At 51.7% G+C, this 24351-nt stretch overlaps 8 protein-coding genes across 8 annotated transcripts; 4 read left to right on the top strand and 4 right to left on the bottom strand.

Moving 5' to 3' along the window:
* Positions 1-212: 212 nt before the first annotated feature.
* CMQ_6558 (alkaline serine protease) lies at positions 213-2456 on the bottom strand (the record flags this gene model as incomplete). The annotated part of the gene is made up of 5 exons (XM_014320244.1): positions 213-258; positions 328-434; positions 490-1510; positions 1561-1681; positions 1751-2456. 5 exons carry the CDS (start codon positions 2454-2456, stop codon positions 213-215), a joined length of 2001 nt encoding a protein of 666 aa, XP_014175719.1.
* Positions 2457-3987: 1531 nt separating this feature from the next.
* Positions 3988-5130, bottom strand: CMQ_6788 (aminopeptidase y precursor; the record flags this gene model as incomplete). Its single annotated transcript, XM_014320474.1, has 1 exon — positions 3988-5130. The coding sequence occupies one exon, from the start codon at positions 5128-5130 to the stop codon at positions 3988-3990; it is 1143 nt and encodes a 380-aa protein (XP_014175949.1).
* Positions 5131-6907: 1777 nt separating this feature from the next.
* CMQ_6745 (uncharacterized protein) lies at positions 6908-8278 on the bottom strand (the record flags this gene model as incomplete). The annotated part of the gene is made up of 1 exon (XM_014320431.1): positions 6908-8278. One exon carries the CDS (start codon positions 8276-8278, stop codon positions 6908-6910), a length of 1371 nt encoding a protein of 456 aa, XP_014175906.1.
* Positions 8279-8912: 634 nt separating this feature from the next.
* On the top strand, positions 8913-10040 carry CMQ_6584 (aldo-keto reductase; the record flags this gene model as incomplete). Its single annotated transcript, XM_014320270.1, has 2 exons — positions 8913-9745; positions 9842-10040. The coding sequence occupies 2 exons, from the start codon at positions 8913-8915 to the stop codon at positions 10038-10040; spliced, it is 1032 nt and encodes a 343-aa protein (XP_014175745.1).
* Positions 10041-11167: 1127 nt separating this feature from the next.
* CMQ_7028 (ankyrin repeat protein) lies at positions 11168-16610 on the top strand (the record flags this gene model as incomplete). Its single annotated transcript, XM_014320714.1, has 12 exons — positions 11168-11656; positions 11831-11891; positions 11961-12064; positions 12559-12573; positions 12635-12769; positions 12969-13088; positions 13161-13428; positions 13516-13662; positions 13761-13951; positions 14436-14546; positions 14599-14704; positions 15931-16610. 12 exons carry the CDS (start codon positions 11168-11170, stop codon positions 16608-16610), a joined length of 2427 nt encoding a protein of 808 aa, XP_014176189.1.
* Positions 16611-17870: 1260 nt separating this feature from the next.
* Positions 17871-19274, top strand: CMQ_6734 (methyltransferase type 11; the record flags this gene model as incomplete). Its single annotated transcript, XM_014320420.1, has 7 exons — positions 17871-17984; positions 18028-18200; positions 18265-18328; positions 18391-18418; positions 18479-18491; positions 18542-18631; positions 18698-19274. 7 exons carry the CDS (start codon positions 17871-17873, stop codon positions 19272-19274), a joined length of 1059 nt encoding a protein of 352 aa, XP_014175895.1.
* Positions 19275-20212: 938 nt separating this feature from the next.
* On the top strand, positions 20213-21002 carry CMQ_6599 (uncharacterized protein; the record flags this gene model as incomplete). Its single annotated transcript, XM_014320285.1, has 3 exons — positions 20213-20299; positions 20377-20665; positions 20815-21002. 3 exons carry the CDS (start codon positions 20213-20215, stop codon positions 21000-21002), a joined length of 564 nt encoding a protein of 187 aa, XP_014175760.1.
* A 198-nt stretch (positions 21003-21200) lies between these two features.
* CMQ_6918 (flavin-binding monooxygenase) lies at positions 21201-23160 on the bottom strand (the record flags this gene model as incomplete). The annotated part of the gene is made up of 3 exons (XM_014320604.1): positions 21201-22710; positions 22760-22788; positions 22852-23160. 3 exons carry the CDS (start codon positions 23158-23160, stop codon positions 21201-21203), a joined length of 1848 nt encoding a protein of 615 aa, XP_014176079.1.
* Positions 23161-24351: the final 1191 nt, after the last annotated feature.

Raw genomic sequence — 24351 nt, 5'->3', positions numbered from 1 at the left:
CCAGCAACACAAGTGATAGCGAAGGTGGCCAAAGTGAGGTCGCGACGACAGCGACCGCAACGGCTGGATCATAACCACATCGTCGACCTCGTCCTAGTCCCACCTAAACTGTACACATGAAAACACAAGCAAACGGGTATCATGTTCTCTTATAGTAGTTACGTATAATTGTACTAGTGTCATTCTACACAGAATATCATGCTGTCTCTTCACTAGGCAGCCAGCAATATTTCTCGCAGCTTAGGATAGTTGGGCGACCTGATGGTGTTAACCTCGTGTAGTATACAGGTAGAGGTGTGTGGGATAGAAGAAAGTCTGAAGTCTTACCCAAGGCCGGTAACGGGGTCCCAGCCCTTGGCTGCCGGGAAGCCGGACGTGCCACAGCCGGGGTTGCTGCCGGAGGTGATGTCGTTGAACGCCTCGGGGTGTTTGTACTGGGACGCGTGTGAGACCTCTAGCATAGCTCAGACGGGCAGGGAAAAGACTCACGATAATGTTGTGGATGAAGCCGAGGCTTTTCTTGCCGGCGGCGATGCGTTCCTCGTTGATAAGGGTGAGGACGGAGCCAAAGACGGGGGCGGCAAGGCTGGTGCCGCCATAGAGCCACCAGGAGCCGTTGGCGTAGATGACCTGGCGATCGCCGACAGCGGAGACGTCAGGATAGCCACGGCCGCCACGGTTGTAGAGGCCGTCGGTAACGTTGGAGAAGTTGCCGTCATGGACGTAGTGGTTGTAGCCCTGGAAGGGCAGAGAGCTCTCGACCTGGGCGAAGTAGGCGGCGACGGAATCGTTCTGATAGTCGGGGACATCAAAGACGTTGCTGAAGCCACCGCCGCTAGCAAAACGAGCGGTGGCGACCTCGACAAGCGGCTCGTTAGGGGCCTCGGAGCCAGTAGCATCGGCGGCGCGGTTCCACTCGGTGCTGCCGACGGCAAGGATATAAGGGCAGGTAGCACCAAAGTCGGGGTCAAAAACGTTGCCGCTAGGGCCGTTACACCACTTGCCGACGCCGTCGTCGTTGCTAGACATAAGAACGGTGGTGCCCTGCAGGCCGAGCTTAAGCCACTCGTTGCACTGGCGCTTGATGTAGTAGTCGGGCCAGTAGCCCTCAGAGTTGCCGTAGCTGATGCTGATGACGTTGGTCGGGGTGTAGACGCCGCACTGCAGCTTACCCTTGTAGCCGCCTGAGTTCGGGTTTGGGTAGACAGGGTCTTTGCAGGCCGGGTCGGTGCAGTCGCCGGTCTCGTTAAAGGCCGAGTAGGTGCAGTAGCTGCCGTCGATGGCGTCGAGGAAGGTGTTCCAGAAGCCCATAAAGGTGCTGCCGTGTGTCGCGTAGTACTCGTCGTCTTCCTGGAAGAGCACGGCGCCCTGGGGGTAGATGAGCGGCATGGCGGCGTCAAAGTCTAGCGGCGCCTCGAGCTCGATCGGCACGAAATCGGTTGTGTCCTCAGTGGCACCGATGGCACCGTCGATAAGGCGCTCCTCGGGGTAGGTGCCATTGGGGATGTGCCTGGCGGTTAGCCGGAGAAATAAACCCCCCCCAAAAATAAGAAAACGTACGGGTATAGCGTGCTAAAGTAGACGTCGAGGTCGTTGCGGCTGTAGTGGACGTCGAGGCTCTCAAAGATGCCCATCTCGTTGCCCTTGGCGGCCGTGGTGCCTACGGGGATGTTGTACTGATCTGGAGGGCGTTAGCACAGGACGGCACAGGCAACAGGCAACAGGGATGGGCCAGCTGGGCGATACATACTCCGCGTGCAGTTGGCCGTCACGTAGGTCGAGCACGAGCTCGAGTTCGGGTGCGGGAAGCTAGACAGCTTGGTCTTCAAGGGCCTGACGCCGCCAAAGTTGGTACGCGCGCGCACGGCGCCGCTGCCAAGCGTGGTGGTCTTCTCGGTGCGGCGCACGCGCAGGCGCACGCCGGGGGTGACGTAGTCGATGTGCTCGCGGACGGCCTCGGGGACGTGGTAGGCCTCGGTCGAGACGTCGCTGGCGCCAGAGGCGTGCTCAAAGACGTAGAACTCGGCGTACAGCAGGTCCTCAGCCTCGGCAGTGGTAGCGTCGAACTGCAGCCACTGGCGGTTGACGGAGAGGCCGATGCGGTCGGCGGCGATGCCGTGGCCGGTAATCCAGGCGGTCACGGCGTCGACGGAAGCGGCAGAGGGAGCGAAGAAGTCGTGGACCTCCTCGGGCGTCATGTGCTTGCCGTAGTTGGCGGAGCCGGGCGTCGAGATCTCCATCAGCCTGTCGTGGCCAGCGGCCAGGTTCTGCTGGGTCAGGCCGATGCGCATCGGCAGCACGGCGTCATCCGGGACCTTGGACCGCTTGGACCAGTGCTCGGCCCAGTGCGGCGCATGGCGCTCGTGCAGCGTGTGGGTGGCGGGCACCTCGCGGCGGCTGACGGGGCTCGCGAGGGCCAGGCCGGCCGTGGCGGCCAGCAGCAGCGTCTTGAGCATCGTGGGTGGAGGTCACGATATATCGGTGGTCGGAATGCCTAGATGATCAGCTCTGGGAGCAGATTGCCAGAGCATCCACCTCGACCTCGGCAGACGACGTCCAACATATACTCGGCGAGCAGCGGAGACGAGGGGGGCTTTCAGAGCATCATTCCTAGCATACGCCTCGTATACGTCGTATATCCCAAGCTCATCCATCCGGTCGGTAAGCTTGTTCTCGCACGATGCCACCCGAGCAAACCCGGACGCAGTGCTACAAAGTACGACATACTCTACTTGTCACAAGCAGCGGTGTAAGCTTATTTGCGCCTGCTTGATTTGTCGAATGAACTAGACCAAATTGGGTGGGTTGTGAAGGTTTGTGCCGTGCTATGGGGAGATACATGTACTGTTTGGCGCAGGGTTTCCATGCACGTCGGCATTTACGGGGCACCCATAATTCGACATATTCGTGTTCCAGTTGAAGTGGGTTGTAGCACGGTTAAGCAGCGGTGTACTTTACAGACAACGCTGTCAGCCCACTGTAGGTAGTGGTGGTCGACGCCGCTGGTGTTTGAGTCGAACGAGCCAATGCGAGTTAAGCAGCATAGGAAGGCTCAAGCTAGAGTTGGTGCTAAATTTGATATAGTCAGCCTTCTGTCAGAAAAAGGCCGTCCGAGGTAAGTGGCCGTGACAGACTCATCGAGGCTGCTCACTATACGGGAGGTGGAGGTGGAAGGTGGCCGTAAAAAAAGCGAACTCTCCCGCAGGAATGAGTTCCGTGGTTGGCAAGTCTAGGTTGGACGCCTGCCGGTTCGTGTGTAATAACTACGGAGTACATCCTGTGGTTGATAAAGTGTTTTTCCTCATTACAAGAACCGGGAAAGTTACTAAACGTCTTCATCTTTCCAGATTCACTTATAATAGTAATATTTTAAGGCACAAGAGAATCCAATTCACCAAGATTTGGCTCGGATATAGAGACAGTCTACTTGTTGAAAACAGCACCGTACACTAGAGTCGCGAATCGTCTTGTTGAGATAGTACGGCGTGGTCTTGAAGTTGCTCTGCAGCCTTTCGCGGATTTGCTGACCGGTTAATGTGGGGTATTGTGAATCAACCAAAGACAAGGCCCCAGATACATACGGAGTGGTCTGAGGATGGCGTAACCATCGAGGGCCACGTCGACAGAATCGACGCGCACGTTGCAGACAGCTGGGGTTTGATCGACAAGCCGTCCGACGTTGGACCGGTGGAGGGAACATAGGACATCACACCGGCCGAGGGCTGGTCGTCTGATTCGAAAACCTGGCTGTCAATGTACAGTCGGTGGTCGCTACTATTGGAAAGACCGTCGACCAGCTTATGGCCGTCCCCTTGGCTGAGATAATGCCTGGACAAACCTGCTAGTTGGCAGAGAACAAGGGCAGCAAAAAGAGGGCGAAACCATACCGTAGTAGCTCTTGTTGGGCCTCAAAGCATGGTAGTCCTGAGAGTACAAGTTTCAGTCTTGACACTGCATAGACAATTGCTTACGTAATGCTCCAACTAATTAGAGGTCGCGCAGGGCCTGCGAGCCGTCGGGGTTCTCGCTGTCGACGGAGTCGTAGACCTGGTAGGCAAAATTGGGGCTCCCAAGCATGTCGTAGTCCATGAACAGGCGGATCTTGAGGTTCTCCTCATCGGACAGGGACCCGGCATAGTAATCGGAGCCCAGGAGGCCCTCCTCCTCGCCAGCCCACCAGGCGAAGCGGACGCAATTGTTAACGCTGAAACTCGCGAGCTGGGTGGCGAGCTCGAGGAGGCCCAGGCTACCGGTGCCGTCGTCATTGATGCCAGGGCCCTCAGCGACACTGTCACTATGGCCGCCGAGCATGACGCAGTTGTTGGCGTCGCCCTCGACAGTCTGGGCGAGGATGTTCTTTGTCTGAACGACATTGACGACCGAGTCCATAAGGGCGGTGGCGGTAAGTTTGGTGCCGTTTCGGAGAGCGGCCACAATAGGAGCAGCATCGGCGCCGGAGATGGCGAACGTAGCGACCTGCGAGGCGGCCGGCTCGCCGAGCGTGCCACCTAGCGAGTCGTCCGCGTTGTTGTATACGACAGCGGCGAGAGCGCTGGCGTTGCCGGCCAGCTGGGACTTGATGGTAAAGGTGCAGTTGCCACGCTTGATAAGAGCGATGCCGCCGGCAACGCTGGCCGGGTAGTCAGAGGCATCGCAGCCGGTGTTAGCAACAAGAATAAGGGGGCCAGCGACGGTCTCCTTGTTTGTGGTGGGTGGCGTCAGGCTCATCGGCAGCGACTCCATCACGGTGCCGTTGATCTCGAGGCGCGAGCTGTTGACCATGCCGGTGACCGCGGAGAAGGACTGATTCCACACAGTGTAGTAGTCGCCGAGCGAGGACAGGGTCGAGTAGACGTAGTCCAGCGTGCCCTCGTGGCCGGCACTTCCAATCACGCGCGTCGGGTGGCCGTACTCACTGGTGCCGGCCTGGGCGATGCTATAGAGCGCTTTGGCGCGGTCCAGCAGCTGCGGTGCGGCGATGCTCGCCTGCAGCGATTCGCTGTCGACCAGCGGCTTACTGGACGCGCGCACATTGACATCGTGGAGCTGCTGCTTGTCCTCGAGAAGCGGAACAGCCGAAACGCTGCCCAAGAGCAGGGCTGTCGCCAAGGGTGCCTTCCAGCCAGTCATAGCGAAGACAGAGCACAGGAACAGGGTATGGGACAGAAGATGCGGCGCGGAGAGCTGGACACGGGAGTGTTCAGTCGAGGAGAACAGAGAGCATGAGGTGAGGCAACTAGAAATGCAGAACAAAGAGAGCAAGCGAGAAGGTAGATGATATAGCAGTCGGCGTGACGAGCTACAAGAGCCGCTCGGTGCAATCAAAGAGGCAATTGCGTTGGGACATGCTTTCCCTGTGGAGGTTCGGGACCCGATGCACAGATAGGGAAGGCGCAAAGGTTGTCAGGCGCTATGCTTCGTAAACCGACTTGGCAACCGACTTGGCAACCTGCTTGGCATCTGCGCTTGTTGCTGTCGCCTCTTGGCAGAGAGTGGCCTGTTCTACTCCGTCCGGTCTGAGGGTAAGAGCACAGCAGAATTGCGACTGCAACGCCAGTGCTTAGCGCACTCTACTCCGTATATTCTGCTACAGACATCGGCAGACCCCCGGAATGAGGCCGGAACGGGAAGAAAAGCTGTCCGCACCTACATGGATGAACCAATCACTCGTAAGCCACGTATGTTGTGCAGATGCAGTGAGTAAAACAGAAGAGGGGCCACTCGTTAGGATGGTGATGGGTCAGATATGGTGAGTCTATTGGTTGCTAGAAGAGGTGTGTTTTTCTTGTGTTCTGTGGTACAGCTATGTTAATGTCAAAGGGCGCTCTATACTATACAAAGCAGGACACAAATGACGGCAAGCCAAGAACCCGACATCTATCTGTATCAGGAGTCAAGTCGCCGTTGGTCGATGCAGGCAAAGAAGGCACCACTTTGTATATCAACCAATCTACAGATATAGCAGGTAACAATCATAGGCTATGGCAAAGCCAAGAAACCAAATCGAAAATGGCAGTGAGCAATGAAGCCTAAAAAGCCCGGAAAGTCTAGATACAAGTGCAGAGTACTACGGAGTACTCCGTAGAAGCCGTGGTGTTAGGCCATACTTCCGCTTATTCTGTCCGCCCAGTTCTTATCCTTTGACTGCGACGTACAGATTATATCTCTTGCCAATTGCCGTAGTATCCGCCCGTAAATGCCCCCTTATTATGGGCATTGCATCGTACCTTTAAAAGCTCCTTTTAAATTGCCTCAGTTGTCGCTTCGTTGTCGAAGGTTACCCTAAACATGCCAAGAACTGCCAAGCTATGAGCATTGCCGGCGCTCCCACCTTCCCCTGAATTATTCGTGCACTAAGCTGCTACTGTTAGTGTAGCGCACGTTATTCCAGCAAAAACGGTAACGACGCTAGCAAAATTTGCTTTTTCAAGCTCAACCTCGCCCCTCGCCGGCATAGCCAACGAAGGGACTCAATCCCTAGGCACGCCGCCGCAGGCGCCACAAGACGTTAACAGCGACGTTACAGGTAAAAAGTCAACAATAGCGCTAGCACCCACCACCTTGCCTGCTGCGAAACGGGCACGTACCGCCGTAGCGATACCGATCCTACCGAAGCAGGCTAGACCCCTAAACGTTACCCTAAACAAAAGCGACATTGTGTTACGTAAAAATGTAGACATAGTACGACGTACGACGTAGCTGCCATAACAACTGAGGACTATGAAATATAAAGCATCGTTATGGTTATTATATATTACATGTACGGACTAGTACGGAAATAAACAATACAGGCTAATAACGTCTTTTATTGACATGTACACAAACGTAGCTTAAAGTCAAAATAACCCGAGAATGCCATGTGTTTACTCCGTACTAAGCCACATTTTCCTTTTTCGCTACATATATCTTAAGGATTTCTTTTTAGAAATTTCTGAAGCTCGGCCGCAGCGAAGGGGAACACCTCCAACTTGCCGTACTTCTTAAGAAACTTGCAGCCCTCTTCTTCGCTTGAAAAGACATATTGAACGGTCGGATCCCCGGATGACACATCACAACAAACAGCATCGTCGGCTACGTCCGCCCACGACTTCATGTTCTCAAATTTGCGCTGGGTGCCGTTCGCAACAGAACCGATTATAAGGAGAGCATCGCGGTACTTTCGGAGCGCCGAGGGGAGGGATCTGACTGTTTTGGAGCGCCAGACCACCTGCTTCCACTCCGGAGAGGGCCAGTACAGGCGTTGGAGCTTAGGTCTTCTCAGCTTGTCAATGGCTGTCTGAGGGATCGTAAGACAGACCATGACAACGGACTCGCAATTGGCACGGCGTTTTGCGTAGGCACAACGGTATTCTGCTTCTCTGTGGTCTGGCGTGAAATAGAAGAGAGACCGGGCTGCACTGAAATCTGAGGGACTGTGGCTGAGGAGCTTCTCAATCCTCTGAACTTTGCCGCTATCGTCGAAAAGGCCGGCGACTTGTGCGTGAACCACGTCCTTGAATAGAACTATATGGCCATAATTGTTCCGGACCTCCATCATGGTGGCGGAGTTCCATAACACATGTGGGACCCAAGGCGTGGCCTGTTGATGATCGTCTGGCTGGGGACTTCCATCTCGTCCATTTCGGCTTTGAGCACCACGACCGCTTCCACTTCCATCCTGGCAATCTCTGACACGAATCAAGTCTATCTCGCGCTGACGGGAAGCCCTTTGAATGTCTTCCAGCCCGGCATACCGCATGACAATGGTATCCCTGATCCAAAAGATACACGAATTGGTCAGGCGGATGCGCTTAAATTGTGGATCCATGATGGCATCCTGGACAGCCTTGCTCATTCCGCACAGGGAAAGGCATTGACACCATTGGTCATCATTGTCCTCGTATGTGTCCTCGTAGTTACGAAGACGGCATCTGACGAAATCGATAAACGTCACCTGAAGACCACCATTATCGGGGTCGATTTCACGAGAAGGCCCTTCAGAAGGCCAGTCGGTCCACTGGCTCCAGATCTCATCCGATTTGGCTGCTGAAAACCCCAAGTAAACAAGGGAATCATGGGAGATCAGCGAGACTGGTATGGTAGCAAAGGCATTGGTAGCGTCGGGAGATTCCAGGTTGATCTGAAGAGAGATGTCATGATATTCATCCTCGCCAGAGCTATTGAGGAGCCGTTTGTGGATGCGTCTCGAGCCAGTGGTAGTACCAGGGCCGAGTAAACCCTTGTTCTCAAGGTCTGCTGCATCGAGCTCTCCCAAGATAGACATCTCTTCGGGCGTCATTAGGTCGGCTAGTGTTGATTGGCCGCGAGCAATAGTCAAAAACGAAGTAAGAAAGCAAACAGGAAAGTGACTATCAAAATTCGTATCAACCAGATTGACTATGACGTACTACACTACAAAGCTACTCTATAATTCCCCGTCTTTCGGCCACGTGGGCCTAAAGGACAGTATAAGCACTGTATTGCCTGTATTCTGAAGCACTGCTTCTGCCAGGACTTTTTGAGCTGTGCGCGCTGGCTTGCACGTGACTAGGAGCTTGTTCTGCATCAAGGAAAGTTTACTCCGTAATTTTAGGCACTCGCGTGTGCCCCTCCATTAAATCTTCCCAGACTTGCTTGTCAATATGCTTTGACTGGATATTCATCAGACACTGTCTCTAATAGGTGGAGTAATTAGTGTAGACGTATGTCTCAAATGGCGCGGACGCATTGGTTTTATCGACGAGAACTGCCGAGCCGCCTTCGGGGAGAAGTCATGCTGTACGGAGTACCGGTTGCATCCGGCGATAGAGTCGGCGTTAACAAATGCGTCATTGTCCTGTGGATTTCTGTGAGACTACAAATGGGACATCGAATTCGCGCCTTATCAATCTTCTCCTGCTCTACCCCGCATTACTCACTTTGTAAACAGCAGCATGGCACACTATCCCACGCGCAAAATTGGCGACACGCCCGTTTCCGCCATCGGCCTTGGCTGCATGGGTATGAGCGTTTCCTACACATCCTTTGGCGGCATCAACGACGAGGAATCGCTGAAGGTGCTCACCCGGGCCGCCGATCTCGGTGTCAACTTCTGGGACACGAGCGACGTCTATGGCTTCGGCAAGAACGAGCAGCTGCTGGGCCGCTGGTTCCGTGAGACCGGCCGACGGAACGAGATTTTCTTGGCCTCCAAGTTTGGCATCCTGCATGACGCCACCGGAAAGCCGTCTACTCGAGGCGATAAGGCCTGGGTTCGCCAAGCCTGCCTCGCTAGCCTCGAGCGTCTTGGCGTTGACCACGTCGACCTCTACTACCAGCACCGCGTGGACCCGGCCGTGCCCATCGAGGAGACGGTGCAGGCCATGGTGGAGCTGAAGAACGAGGGCAAGATACGTTATCTCGGGCTCTCCGAGTGTTCCGCCGCAACTCTGCGAAGGGCGTGCGCTGTCCACCCTATCGCCGCCGCCCAGATGGAATTCTCACCTTTTGCACTCGAGATCGAATCGGAACAGACCAAATTCCTGCAAACCGCGCGCGAACTGGGCGTCAAGATCGTCGTCTACTCTCCGCTGGGACGTGGATTCTTGACCGGTGGCATCAAGAGCCGAGCTGACCTCGACGCCGGTGACAACCGCCATAACCATCCGCGGTTCTCAGAGCAGAATTTCAACGCCAACTTCGTACTCGTGGACAAGCTCTCTGCGATTGCCGAGAAGAAGGGATGCACACCTGCACAGCTGGTTCTGGCCTGGGTTCTGGCTCAAGGGTAAGTGATTACAATCAACGACTTGAAATACGTGATCCGGTATCCAAGTGGGTATTGTCGCGTTACATCGATGCATGCATGTGTTGACGTGAACAGTGACGACTTCATTCCAATCCCCGGCACAAAGAAGCTCAAATACCTTGAGCAGAATGCCAAGGCCGTCGATGTGACGCTCACAAAGGAGGAAGAAGCCGAGGTTCGCAAGACCATCGACAGTGTAGGCGGTTCCAAAGGCGACCGATACCCGGCGATTATGATGGAGACGCTTTTTGGTAACTCGCCCGAGCTGAAATAAAAATTCGAGCATGCAAACATGCGTAAGTGTGTGCTTCTCTAGCTTGACATGTGGACAAAATAAAAATTGATACGTCGTCTTTTTGAAATGGTGCCATACCGAAGAAGAGGTGAGACGCAGAAGTAAGCAGCTGAAAAGTAAAAACTCGGCGTAAAGAAGCTGCCATACCGACGTCCCACCAATATGCCCAAAGCTCCATACTCCAGATCACGATGGGAGCAATGCAGCTTTCCATAAAGAGGATTCGTAAGTCTGCAAGTTTCTGCAAGTTTCGCATGTTTGAGCGCAAAACATGATGTGTCCTACGACGCGGGACGGAATGCTCGGGACAATAAGTTGCCGGGAGGTTTAGTTTTGGAGACATACATTAGGCAAGGCCATGCCGTGTAATATTGTTCAGATAATCATGGTCGCTGGTATTTAGTGAAAGCCTAAAACGTTGGTGATGAGCCGTCACTGGCGGCACGGCACAACCCGTCAGAACTACGAGCAACGTGATGTACGAAGTATAGAGGACAATGAGCCTGATCCTCATTGTACCTCATTGTACCACATTTTACTAGGAATAAATGCTCCATACTTTCTTTTCCGGACCTTTTGTGGGGGGGGGGAGAGGGGGGCTACACCTTAGTTGGGGTTGGGGGAGCAAATTAGCACACCTGTTCAGCCTTCTGTACAATAAAGGGTTAGCCTGCCTTCACAATGGCAGGTCCGTTTCGTGTTTTGAAATTGCACAAGATAAGAAGCATATTTGGCCAATAAGAAGTGCAGGACGGCAGAGATCTACAGCCTATAGTAAAGTCACGTATGTACCGCCAGCCCAATGTCGTAGGAGGTTAGACAGCTACTACAGAGTATGTACAAGGATTACGTCGTATATGCGTGATGCAGCTTACTACCACGCATCCCCCGCTGCCTTACTCTTATCAGAGGTCCTTGCCGCCTTGCGTTACACTGCGGCTGGTTTTCTAAAGTGAATGACACCGTGGATCCCGTGTCATTGACACGGAATCTTCCAGTTTCTGAATTTGGTGAGCTTGCTTATATTTAGATGAGTGCTGGGGCGTTGTTCTCGATATATCAGCATTCCCACTAACAGATTATGCGACTTTTGAGCATAAGAAACTATGGCGGCCATTGCGTCATCATCATCGGACAAGCAGGTCCCAGTGATTGTTCAGACAGAAGTGTTTGACAATAAGAAAGACAGCGTATCGCCCAACGACAAGCCTGGAAATGCAACCACAGGCCAGCCATCAAAAGCACCCAGTAAAATGACGTCAGTCAAGCTGGCTGACTGGAAGGCGAGACTCGAATCTCTTATTGAGAAGCCGCTCGAGAACGAAAGCCGCGCTGAAATAAAAAAACTCCTCAGTCAAGATGTTCAAGTCAAGGGAAATGAGAATTTGGAGACGGCTTTTTACAAGATACTTTCTGCTGTTCTTGGCAAAGACAAAGACAACGATGGTGTCGTTAAACTTCTCATTGACAGCAAACACTTCAAAGGCAGCTACAGATGGGGCGATGATCAGTGCACAGCACTACACCGAGCTGTGCGAAATGGAAGGGATGAAGTCACAAGGAAATTAGTGAAGGAATACCGAAACACCATCAATGTACGCGACAAAAAAAAACGAACTGCTCTCCATTACGCAGCGATGCACGGCTCTGTAGATATGACGTCTCTCCTACTACACAGCGGTGCTACCGTCAATGTCTTTGACGACAGACATGCAACACCACTACACATGGTTTCACTGTTATCAAAAAAAATAGACTACCTGAAACAGATCGCCATTGCAAAACAGCTTCTGGAAAATGGTGCCGAAATTAATACCAAGGATGTCGATGGTGAGTCTGCAAATATCGCCATTACTTCGTTTCGAGCATGCTCTGACCTCGTCAAACCCCATCTCGTAGGTGATAGCCCACTACACGATGCGGTGAAAAATTCATACCACGAGGTTATCGAGGTCCTCATAGATTATGGTGCCGATACTGAGTACCGTGACTTTGCGAATAAGGTACCGCAGGATTATCTACATATTCTGTCTGATCCTAGAATCCGTGACCTTTTTGATCGACCTACGGGAAGGTCCGCCCGGGACAAGGCTCGTCGAGTCGACTTTAGAATCCCCGACGAAGCGCCGACATGTTGGGGACACCGGCTGAATGAACAAGACGAAGGATATCGCACTGATGATGATAAAGAAGCAAGTGAAACCGCCAAGGAAGATGTCTGCAAGAAGTTCTTTGCATATATTCATTTTTTCTACCGGAAAGAGAGCTACTTCTGGACCAGATCGGTGTATATTCATGACCTTCTTCATGACAACAATCGGACAATGACAAACCTGGAGACCACGTTTGTCTATAAGATAAAAACCGAATTTCCAGATTGCAAAGACACCGACAGCGACATTCGAAGCAACGTATGGAAGTGGATTCACATCCCTGAAAACCAGGTAGGCTTCCCTCGGTTGTCTTGCTATCAAATGAAACTAACGCTTTGGAATAGATGTCCTGGGTCACGGTGCGTTTTTCTGTGTAACGCTGCTACTACGGATCCGCAAATCTAACCATTCTTTTCTTAGGACTTGGTGTGGTGTCTCACCCGTGACGACGACGATCCTTCTTTTGGCAAGAGAAAGGACGCATGGGACTTTCTGACCAGAAATATAGCACAGCGAAAGGGAGTCAGCCATGGCTCATATATGAGAGTGCCTCACGTAAGTGCGTGCGGTTTCGGTACTGAGAAAGGGTAGGCGGAATCAACGCTAATATAGAATAGGCGGGAGACTTTTCAAAAAATAGTGGTGATAGCCCATCAAGCCATCTGCCTCCCATGGGGACACAATTAGTACGAATCGAAAGATCCAAGCTTTATGCACAATTCCATTACTTGTACTAATTTAGATAAAATTATAGGATTCAGACAAAGCGGAAGACTCCAACATCCCCAAAAATTCCGAGGCTACCAACTTGCATAGGCGAGAGCTCTGGAGAAATGGGTCGAAACTTTCTGATGAAGAGAAGATTTCAATCGTAGTAAGCTTGTGATAACCCGGACAAAGAAGAAACAAAAAGCACAAGCAATAAGCAGCAGACTAAACGTTCTAGGTGCCCTATATCGACTTTGAGACAAAGCACTATCTTGACCGGGACAGTATGCAAACACCCCGGTTCGTTGATAAGCGCCAACTGGAGGAAACGTCCTTTGAGTATTCTGGCCTATCAGGACTCTATCAGACACAAACTCTAGATCAGTCGTATTACGACATGCTTGATAAAGAAGAGTTGAAAATACGTGATCAAGACCAGGTCGTCATGAGATGGTTCAGTGACCTTAACCACGCAGCAGTTGAAAACACGATGGAGTCCAAAGACGGTAAGTCACTTTTCTGTCTCCCTAGTAGAAAGCAAAAAAATCCCTGTACTAGCTTTTTACTTGCCCTGACGTCCTATGACTGAGCAGGTACATCATCTCTCTACGAAAATGAGACTCGGGACGACGACAGCGTGAATGAGCCGGGCGACAGTACGGAAAAGGATAGTCCGGTGACCAACGTCGTGGAGAAATTGTTAATGGTTAACCAACTTTGGCTTTGGAAGCTTGACAAGGGTGAGCAAATTCCATATGTTCCTTTTTGAACTTGGATGTGAATATTTTGTATATTCGGGCTCACTGAAGTCTAGACACTGTTATCACGGCATTCCCAGACCGATACCATCAAGGTTTCGAAAGCACGCTATTTGAGACTATTCGCCAGGGCGACATAAGGTCGTACAAAAAACCAGAAGAGCTTATCGAAAATATACTCTTCAAGTGCGTCACCTTCTTAGAAGAGTTCTGGAACGCTGGGTTGGGTATTCACTTGCTTGACATCTTTGAGATCTCTCTGGCGAAAAAGGTACGTAAGATTCGCGAGCTTTGTGCGTTGCCAGTATATAAGGAGCTATCTCACTAACTTTGTATTCTACGTGTCTTGAATCAGTCAAATGATGAGGTTAAATGCTTCAGGGATTTCCAAAAATCTTCAGACGAGAGGAAGCTCAACCTAGCGCAGAATATATCAGTGGAGATGGCATCGATCCACGAAGTCAAAGACATTCGAGATGAGCTGCATTTGATTCGCCGAATCTTGGAGCTGCAACATGAAGTTGTCGATAAGTTTTCTGACGTCTTCTGGGGAGAAAAAACCCTTGGCAAACATATGTTTGTAAAAGATTGCGGATTGTTACGCTTGATTGATCGCGTCAAAAATCTGGACAGATATGCACAGAGAACGGTTGAAGGGGTTTGTATATCTACCTAAACCGCATTCCGACTCGACTGTTTACCAGGCGGCCATCGGCGCGTTACATGTTACATGGTGCTAACGGACTATGCCGCAGCTTGATTACTTCGTCGCGTTGAAGCAAGCGCAAAGCGCTCTAGATGAGGCAATGACGGCTGGTCGCCTCAACAGATACATCATGCTGTTCACGCTGGTGACTATTGTATTCGTACGTGCCCTCAACACCAAGCGTCTGAATCCGGCTAATGTGCTATGTGTAGACTCCATTGTCATTTCTGACAAGTCTGTTCGCCATTCCTTTCGACTACTTTCCTCGGGACGACGCTGGTGTCAGGCTGTCTCCGGGGTGGACAGCTAAATGGATGGGTAAGCATATTAACCCATCGCTATCTATCGTGCTCTCTCGCCGTACTAACGATTTAAATTTGTCGCAGCTACTGGTGAGGTCGTTACCCTTGCTGTCGTCGGGTTAACCGGATTTGGGCTGTGGAAGTTAAACTATATCAAGAGGTGGTACCAAAGATACATACCGGAAAAGTCCAAAAAAGAAACGAGGAAAGAATCACAGGAAGCTTCAAACGGCTGAGCTTCCGAGATGACGAATTCGACGAGGAGGACGGGATTGCCTAGATATGTTTCAGATCAAATCGTCATGGCTGGTACTAAAGCCTTCAAAGGAAAAAAAATGCAGTGATTGAATCGAGTCCAAACTGTTGAATTTGGCGCCCATATGCCTCCCATTTATTCCAGGCCTGTCATGTTCGTAAGATGGAGGCTGCTCTGTGAGGCCCGGATTTTAGAACGTTTTAGTACACGCGCCTGAAGTAGCCAGTTTCTACTTGTTGCAGAGGCACAAGTCTGCTCAAACTGACATTGTGGTATAAGCATGGGCATCAATAAAGCTTAACGCTGACAAAAATTGCAAAAAACGTGATCTTGGTTTCGAATAGCCTGTTGAACAGGCGCACCAGGAATTGAGCCCGATGCGGGGGTCGAACCTGTTAGGTGTTTGTTAGATTGATGACTACTAGTAGTGCATTCCGGTCAAGGTACTCTGTAATACTAACCCGCAACCTTGAGATTAAGAGTCTCACGCTCTACCGATTGAGCTAACCGGGCTTAGCTTGTTGGTTTCGGCGCAGGCGTAACAAGCCTAAGTAGGGGACTGATTTGTAGTAATGAATTCTCAGGAATGATCCTTATTTTCCCGTGCCTCGTGCGTCATAAAAACTCCTGGGAAGGGATGCTGCCATGTCCTTTATTATATCAAAGTAGACGTTGATCGAAAGATTTTGGCTTCAGATTTGATTCAGGAAGGCAACTTTCCTAAATAAGGAGTAGGTTACCAGGAGTCTGTAGCTACTACCAGCAAATGTCACATAGCCCATGCTGAGATTAAGCAAATGTCACTACTGACCACCCAAAGTCCAGTCAGTCTGTCTTTAAGGCTCGCACCGTTTTCGAATACTCTTTCAGCAGCCAGTTACCCACAACTCCCGCAACAGGTGATATTTCTTTGAACTGGGCAATAAAGGTGTCGATAAGAATTCCCATCTTTTCCAGCTCACTCAGCACTAAATGCCGCCGGATAGTCGCCTGGATCTTCTCGTCCTCGATTCCAAAGGTGCCCAGCGCTGCTGGCACACTCGTCACAACAAATCCGGTCGTCTGCGGGAAGGTTCGTATGCTTCGTCTGGCACATTCGGGGGCGCTTTCTCGTGACGGAGAAGACGACGGGGAAGACGTGTTCGAGCTGTCGGAGGAGCACACGGCAGCATCGCCCAGCGTAGACTCGGCGGGTATGTCGCATGTCCATCCGGCCGCTTGTTGGTACCAGATGAGGATGCGTGAGATGGTGGCGGCGTGCACCATGATGCGGTGGACAGGACTGTGCGCATGGGCACGCGAGAAGCTGGTCAAGTCGCTCGATGGCCTTGCGATTGAAATGAAGTACCTGGTCCAGCTGTGCCGGCACCGTGGCCATATTGGTCTGCGGGGCGTGGAGATCCGGCGCCGGGCAGATAAGGTCCGCAAAGATTTCATAGGACTCACGGGCGCAACTGTGGGATGTGCAAGGCATCTTTTCAGGCTCCCGGCTCATCAGAATATCTCCTGTCGGGGCATCCGGGGAGGGCAGCATATGCATGCCGACATCCATGACGCCGAACTGAGACCACTCTTGGCCAAAGAGATCGAGACTGAGATCCGGCTGATCACCACTCAATGGAAGGGCCAGGCCCGACCCCAGATCTGGCTGATTTGTTTAGAGTAGGATAATCGTCTCTGCTCGTGTCGCGGTGAACTCTGGGGCTGTGATTTCGTCGAGTCTCTCCCTAAATTGCACTCCCGACTGCTGTCGTGACGGGCCAGCCATCGGGCCAGCTTGTCCACCGCTGCTCATCCGCGCACGTAAAGGTCTTCTGAGCGGCCGTCCATGCTTACGTGAAACGCTGTAGACGCACTGGATTTCGAGTTCGCTACAACGGTGGCAAGTCGGACGGCCACTATCGCATCTGACTTTGGCATCGCCGCAAGCATCGCAAGAGGTTCGCAGTTTTGGTGGTTTTGCTACTCGTCGTGCATAGGTAGTTGGGGCCCTGGTGTCCATTTTGAGATCAACGCGGGCATCAGGTTTGCACAAGATTCGACCACATTTCGGACGGGTGGTTAAACTCTGGGGGAACATTGTGCCGACGTATGAGTAAGCTAGACTGCACTGTACTCGTAGCACACATACGAGTTGTACTCCGTGCTCGTACAGGTAAGCTCGGTCAAGCGCCGCTTATCCAAGACGGAAATGCACCCTGTTAAGGCAATACTCCGGTCTTGGTGGTAATCCGAGCATTCGTTATCGTACAGCGAACTAGTGATTATTGACAGAAACCCGGGCTAGACTGGAATTGTCGGATCCGAAGCAAGCGTCGAGCGAGTCGAGCGGAGAAACCGAGCTAAACACGAGATGATGGTCCGGATTCGAATCCGTGCTATTCCGAGCCCTCCCTGGTTAAATACATGGGATCCTGTTAACCCTTGACAGGTCACATATCATACTACGTACTCGTATGCAAACCCTCATATCGATGCTATTCGCTTCAACGGTTGCATCCCTGCATTCGCTGCAAGATAACAGACGTATCACTCCCAGATGCAAGCATCGCTTGCAGATAGTGGGCTTGAATGGGCTGACCTGTTTGGCCACCCGCTCCATTCAATAAATGTTACCTTGCTCCGTACTCCGTAGGAATTTGATTATGCAGTCTGGTGCAGCACAAACAGTCACCAAGAACACGCAATGCAAGGAAGCGGGTCTTCTCACCTGCTCCTCGTCGAAAATCGCTCGTGCCATATTGCGTTTCGATGTTCTTAATGCATGCGCAGGCCCAGCCGATAGAGCTATGGATGTTTCCCCTCTTGCTGTCGTAATTTATTTTTCGTTCTTTAGCTGCTTTCCCTGCCCTTCTCTGTTTCTTTCTGAGTAAGAAGTTCGGCACCATACATTCATACTCTTTCTTTTAACTTATTTCGCCACACCATGTCCACAAGCGTTTCGTCCCCTGCCGCCGTCGTGCCACCGGAGACAGAACCTACGTCTGTACCGGTGGAAGTGGCAGCGGTCCTTCCTGGTGAACACTGGGATGAAGCCCCGGTAAGCATTGAAACTGCGTAAACTTCAAACCTAACACTTGTAGGATGACTACGATGACGACTTGGCGGTCAATGATGTTCAATCTTCGACCGCCTCCATTACCTCGTCGATCCTGAACTATAGGACGTTTAAAGGCCGCACGTACCACAGCGATCGAGGCACTGCTCAGTACTGGGGATCCAACGATGGCCGGCATAGCGACTCTTTAGACATGTTGTAAGAACTTCAGATTTGTACCAGAGCCCGCCCTTTGCAGGCATTAACTCACTCTACGACTCAGCTACCATGCAACCTCCCTCCTCTTGGACGAGAAACTGCATCTGGCACCCGTTGAAAATCCAAAGGTGTGCTCTTACAATCAGAAGGTGTCTCACAATGGTTGCTAACATAGACCAATCAACTGTAGAAAGTGCTGGACATTGGTACTGGGACGGGTAAGCCTAAATAGGATTGCCGTCAAAGTATGGTCAAGAAACTGACGGACATTCGTCTAGGCATCTGGGCAATGTATATCTCCCCCTATCTGACGCAAAAAAGCTTATACGCTAACAGCACAGCGACTTTGCCGACGCCCACCCTGAGACCATTGTAATCGGTACAGATGTCTCGCCTATCCAGCCTACATGGGTGCCGCCTAATCTTATCTTGTATGTCCGCTTGTACCACAGCTTGTGAAAATGATAGCATCTCTTCAGCTTACTAACATGGTGTAGCGAGATCGAGGACTGCACTCAGCCTTGGACCTTTACCCCCGGCAGCTTCGACTTCGTCCACATGCAGTTCCTGGTCGGCAGCATCCCGGACTGGTATGCCTTGTTTCGGGAGGCGTACACCGCTTTAGAGCCTGGAGGCTACCTCGAGAGCTTCGAGTCGTCGCCTTTGACTCACTCTGACGACGGTTCTATGCCTGCCAACTCGGCGAATGCACAGTGGGGTCCTATCTTCTTCCAGGGCGGCGATAAGATTGGCCGTACAGCCCGTGTAATTGAGGACGACATACAGGTGAAGGCCATGGAGGCGGCCGGTTTCGTCGACATACAGGTGACGAACTTCAAGTGCCCTAGCGGTATCTGGCCCAAAGACAAGCGCCAGCGCGAAATCGGCGAGTTGATCATGTACAGTGTCCTAAATGACGTGGAAGGTTGGATTCTATTCATGTCCAACACCCTCGGCTGGACACTGGAGCAGATTATGGTGTATACTGCCCACCTGCGCCGCGAATTCAAAAAGGGCGAATACCATTGTTACATACGGCAACGCGTGGTATACGGCCGTAAACCAAAGGTGTGAAAAAAGGTATTATGTGGGACTCGAAAATGGCGTTACGACGTACCACACGGGGATTTTGAAATTGGTACACTGGGAAACATGCAAATGCGCTACGCGCTAAACGTGTTGTATATTCATTCAGTCTTTGTAGCCACTTTTATGTCTTTGAGACTACAGCTAGAGCCCATTCGAATCCTGCATATGTATGAGAGCTTTGTATTGCAACGCCTTTGGTCCCTCTTTTTTGGCTACTAGAAGGGTTGTTTTCATTTTAGAAGAGCGGGCCATCGAGAGTTTCGGATACCGAAGCTAAAATCCAATTGGCTAGTTCGGTCCATTTAGATATTCCCAGAGGCTTTACTTGATATGCCGCAACTCTAGGTCGAATACATAAAGCTACCGTAGGTACGGATCTAATCCAAAGTGCATATAGGAGCCCTATGTTAGCTTTGACGAAAAGAAACCTATCTGTCTCGTCATTATGGTGAAGATCATCGTTGCTGGTGGCTCCGGAGGTGAGGAAAATATAAAGGCGTACTTTCCAGTCCCCGAGTTAGCTTTCGAAATAGAGGTTGCCAGTGAAGTCATCAGTGCTCTGGTAGCTGCCAGAAAGCACGAAATTGTTATTTTCAGTCGCCGGGTACTTTTGTGAAGCTCCCAGTGGCAAACTCGATGTCAGCGTCTAACCAGAACACAGGACACGGTCGTAAAAAACGACAGCTGGAATGGGGTCTCCTGCCAGAAGGCCAACTACGACAATACAGAGGCACTAACGAGAGCTTTGCATGGTGCCGATGTTGTCTTATCATTCATTCAGCCCCTGCATGACCCAGGTAGTGCGGCACAAAAGAATCTGATAGATGCGGCCGCTTTGGCCGGCGTGAAGCGATTTGCTCCAAGTGACTGGGGAAGGTGAAAGATGACCTCCCAGCAACCAAGATTCGGTCAAGAAACTTACAATGGATAGCCATGGAACCGGAATGCCACTCTGGGCGGGAAAAGATGACATCAAGGAGTATCTGAAGTTGGTGAACAGAAATGGAAAGGTGGGATAGTGGGGGCTTCGCCCTTTCAACGTTTCTGCCCTTTCTGTTACTATAGTCTGACACTCCGTCTACTACAGGCGCTGGAATACTGCATGTTTCAACCCGGGCTTTTTCTCAACTATCTCGCAACTCCTCACCGGACAGCCGAGTACCTGACACAGTTGAACACCTTTGCTGATCTTGAAAATCGTCGCGCCATCGTCATCGATGAGCTAGACCCGGTCGTCAGCATGACGACAGTTCAGGATATGGCGGCAGTTCTGGCACGCGCTGTGGACTTTGAAGGCGAGTGGCCCGAAGTCGGAGGCATCCAAGGAAACAACCTTGCTATCTCGGAAATCGTTGACGTTGGCAAACGTTTGCGCGGTAAGTAGCATATATCAACAAATGGTGTGTCTTGTTGACAAAGTACTTACACATGTAGGAGAGCCCTTTTCGGTTCAGGCGGTCAAAGTTGAAGATCTTGAAGCTTGAAGGCTCACAGCATCTTGGAAATTGGGGGTGCGCCACCATAGCGTTTCGCCACCATAGCGTTTCAGAAGAGGAGGCAGATAAGATGTTTGAAACGGTCCTTGTGGGCATACTTCTTGGCTGTGCCAAAGGTGCCTGGGAAGTTTCAGACGAGTGGAACAAATTGCTGCCAGACTTCAAGTTCACCAAGGTTGTGGATTTTGTGGCGGACGTATGGAGCGGAAAGCTATAAATGTAGCGCTGGAGAACCACAATATCCTGGAAGTACTCACACTGGTCTCATAGGGGGCAGCGGTTTGTGTTGTGGCGATACATTTGATGACGAAGAACGTATTAGATGTTAGAAGTCTCCAGCTACTCAATCTGATTTGCACTCAATTCTATCTTTATATTCATGTCTACTTTAGTATTACTAAGCGGTCGTGATAACCTAAACCCACCACAGCTCGTGTACCGCACGAAGATCGACATCGTCGGCCACTTGCAGGTAGGACGTCATGTCGGCGTTGGGATCTGTCTCGCGCTTGGTGATGCCGTTGCCAAAGTACCAGAGGAAGCGGTTTCCCGAGCCGGACAGATATTCGTACTCCCAGTCCTCCCATCGCGGGTTTTGCCGGACCAGGGCAGCATGGCTGGAGCTGCCAGGCCAGAGAGCAACGATGCGGTTCCCGACACGGCCGCCGTTGTACCAGGAGCTGCAGGCCTCAGTGAGGACAGTCTTTTTGAAAAAGCTGTCGATAAAGGCGGTGAAGTCGTCGGCGGCCTTGTCTGATGGAACGATGGTCTTGATGCCCTCGTGTGAGACCTTGCGCAACACCTTGGCCACAAAAGTCACCTGGCTCTCGACGCTGTGCGGAAGCGATCCCGAGGGTCCGGAGCTGTTGGGCCCATGGACGAAGAGCAGGTTGGGAAAGCCGGGGGCTGCATTGCCGAGATAGGTCTTGGGAAAGCCCGGCTTTCCGCCTGGTGCCCAGTCCTCACGCAGGTTGCGGCCGCCAGCGCGGATGGAATAGGAGGGTATCATGTCGACGTTTGCTCCGGTGGCGCAGAATATGGCGTCGACCTCGCGGTGGCGGCCGTCCTCGGTCTCGATACCGGTCTCGGTCAGACGGCGAATGGGCGTCCGGATGTACTCGACGTTGTCCTCGGTCAGTGCCTCCAGATATCCTGGCCCCGGCGTCAGGCGGCGGCAGTTGGGCGAGAAGTCGGGTATAAGCTCATCGATGAGCTCGGGTTTCTTTGCAAGCCGGCGCTTCATAATGTCGACAAAGGCCTCCTTCATCTTCTTGTTCTCATCCGAGTCGCGAAAGAAGGTCTTGAAGCGGCGCCAGTTCCGGTCCTCAATCTCCTTGCGGAACTTAAGATAGGCCTGCGGATCCGCCCGAAAGGTCTCCTTGAGTGCTTCCGGGATGGGCTGTGGCTCAACGGTGCGATCTTCGCCCGTCAGCGAGGTTGCGATCCACGTCTTGTTGCGGGCATAATGGTCCAGGTGACCGACGGTCTTTTGGATGTTGGCCACGAGCTGGATGCCGCTGGCACCATTTCCTATGACGGCGACGCGCTTGCCCGCAAGGTCAAAGTCACCGTCCCAGTTGGAGGCATGCCGGAGGACGCCACGGTAGTCGGATCGGCCAGCGAACTCGGGCAGCCTCCATGCATTGAAACGACCCGTGGCCGTGACCACAAAGTCTGCCGTCGCCGTCTCGACATCGCCGGTGTCGATGTTGCGGACGGTAACGTTCCAAACGGCCTCGACCGGGTTCCAAGAAAGGTCCTCGACGCGGCGGCCAAAGACAGCATACTTGTAGACGTCGTACTTGCGTGCCGTGCTCTGCCAGTAGTCTCGGATCTCAGCGCCTGACGAGAACTTGTCGGACCACTCAACATTGGGCGCAAAGGTTGACTGGTAGACGTGAGACGGGACATCACAGCGGACGCCGCTAGCATGATCAGCACACCGTCGTGAGTAGCTACAGAGGGGAGACCTACGGATATGTGTTTTCAAGCCAGGTGCCGCCCTGTTTTAGATGTCAGCGGGCGAGAGGGATCAAAGGCAACATGGGGCCGATGCTGGCTCTCACAAAGTCCCTGTTTTTCTCGTATATTGTGAGCTCGATATTTGGCACCTTGGCTGGTAGCAGGATGCCGGCAGTGACACCCGTAATGCCACCACCAATGACAATGACGCGCAGCGTTCGTGGATCGTCAATATTTCTCTCCAGAATAGTCAGGTCGGGATTGGGAACGGAGTCTGTCGACGATGCAGGCGAGGGTAGAGAGTCCGTGGAAGACAGCGACGGAGACGCATGGGGTGTCGAACTCCATGTCGCCTCGGCAGCTCCGGATACGTCAAGCGTCTCTTGCGAATCTGGGCCAGTGCATGTAGCCATGACAATCGGATGTTTCAGAGAAAACGAAGATCATCGAGACAATCATATTTCTGTCTGTTCAGTTTTCATGCTGGTACTTATCAGTCTGTCGCCTTTAATTGCCACAATTGGTGGCGGCACAGACCTGCCTAACGCCCCAGAAATATGTCGCCATATTGTATCGGAGCACATCACCATAGCCCAGCTTGGCGTGACAACCGGACAGGATGTCGATGCAAGTTAGAGAGGAGTAGTATCTTCAAGCGGGGATTTAGTGGGGCAAAACGTGTCTACGGAGCACAGAGCACTTCGTACCGCTCCGAAGACACAAAATCTCCGCCTTGCCTCGAAATTCAGAGCTTTACTGCTCTAGTTCGATTCATGTGCTTTCCAAGATGAGTCGTAATGAATATTAAGACACAGGCTAATAATGGGGAGAGAGGTATATGAGAGCTACACAACTAAGAGTAGTTGCGATTGCCATTCCGTGGTGTAACTCGACCGATGCGCACTTATCTAAATTCGAGCAAATCCGCATTGATGACACGTCCACCTTACCAGTCATGGTAGAAGAAACGCAATTGGCCCTGGATGCGCCTTATCTCGTCCGATTGTCGACAGAGAGTCAGCATATGGACATTTGGTTTGGATCCAAAGGCTCCAGAAGTAAACCACCATGATGTCAGGATCATCAAAAGAAGGGTCACAATGCCTGGGGTGTATGAACCAATACTTCGTAGTATTAGGCTGTTGGACGTGCTATTCAGTGTCGGACTGCCTTTACCGTGAACTCCAAATTGGCTTGCGAAAAGAGAGGCCTTGCTTTAATAAAGTGCAAAACGCGTCGCTTGGATATATATTTTGTATGAGTAGCAGATACTAACACGGACCTGTGCTGAGAGTTTTTACTTTATCTTCTAAAAAACGTAAAATTAAATCGAGAGAATGTATATAACTGCGCAATAAAAACCCAAATTCCGCCAGAAGCTCGAAGCATGAAGATAAGTGACGTCTCACTTTTGACAAACAAATTTCCTTGAACTGAAATTGTTCAAATGCAGTTTTCGCGAAATTACTTTTCTCTGCTGAGGAACCAACCGGAATTTTTTTTATCACGCCTCGAAAGGTAACTGACAAAGTCAAGTAAGTCATGCTCGGTTGTTCGGATGTGTCCATTACCTGATATGCTGAAAATGAAAAGCCGTTTTATGG

This window comes from Grosmannia clavigera, assembly GCF_000143105.1.
Source record: "Grosmannia clavigera kw1407 unplaced genomic scaffold GCSC_108, whole genome shotgun sequence".
NCBI lineage: Eukaryota > Fungi > Ascomycota > Sordariomycetes > Ophiostomatales > Ophiostomataceae > Leptographium > Leptographium clavigerum.
Note: the sequence above shows the minus strand (reverse complement) of the source record. Positions and strands in the feature narration are given on the sequence as shown.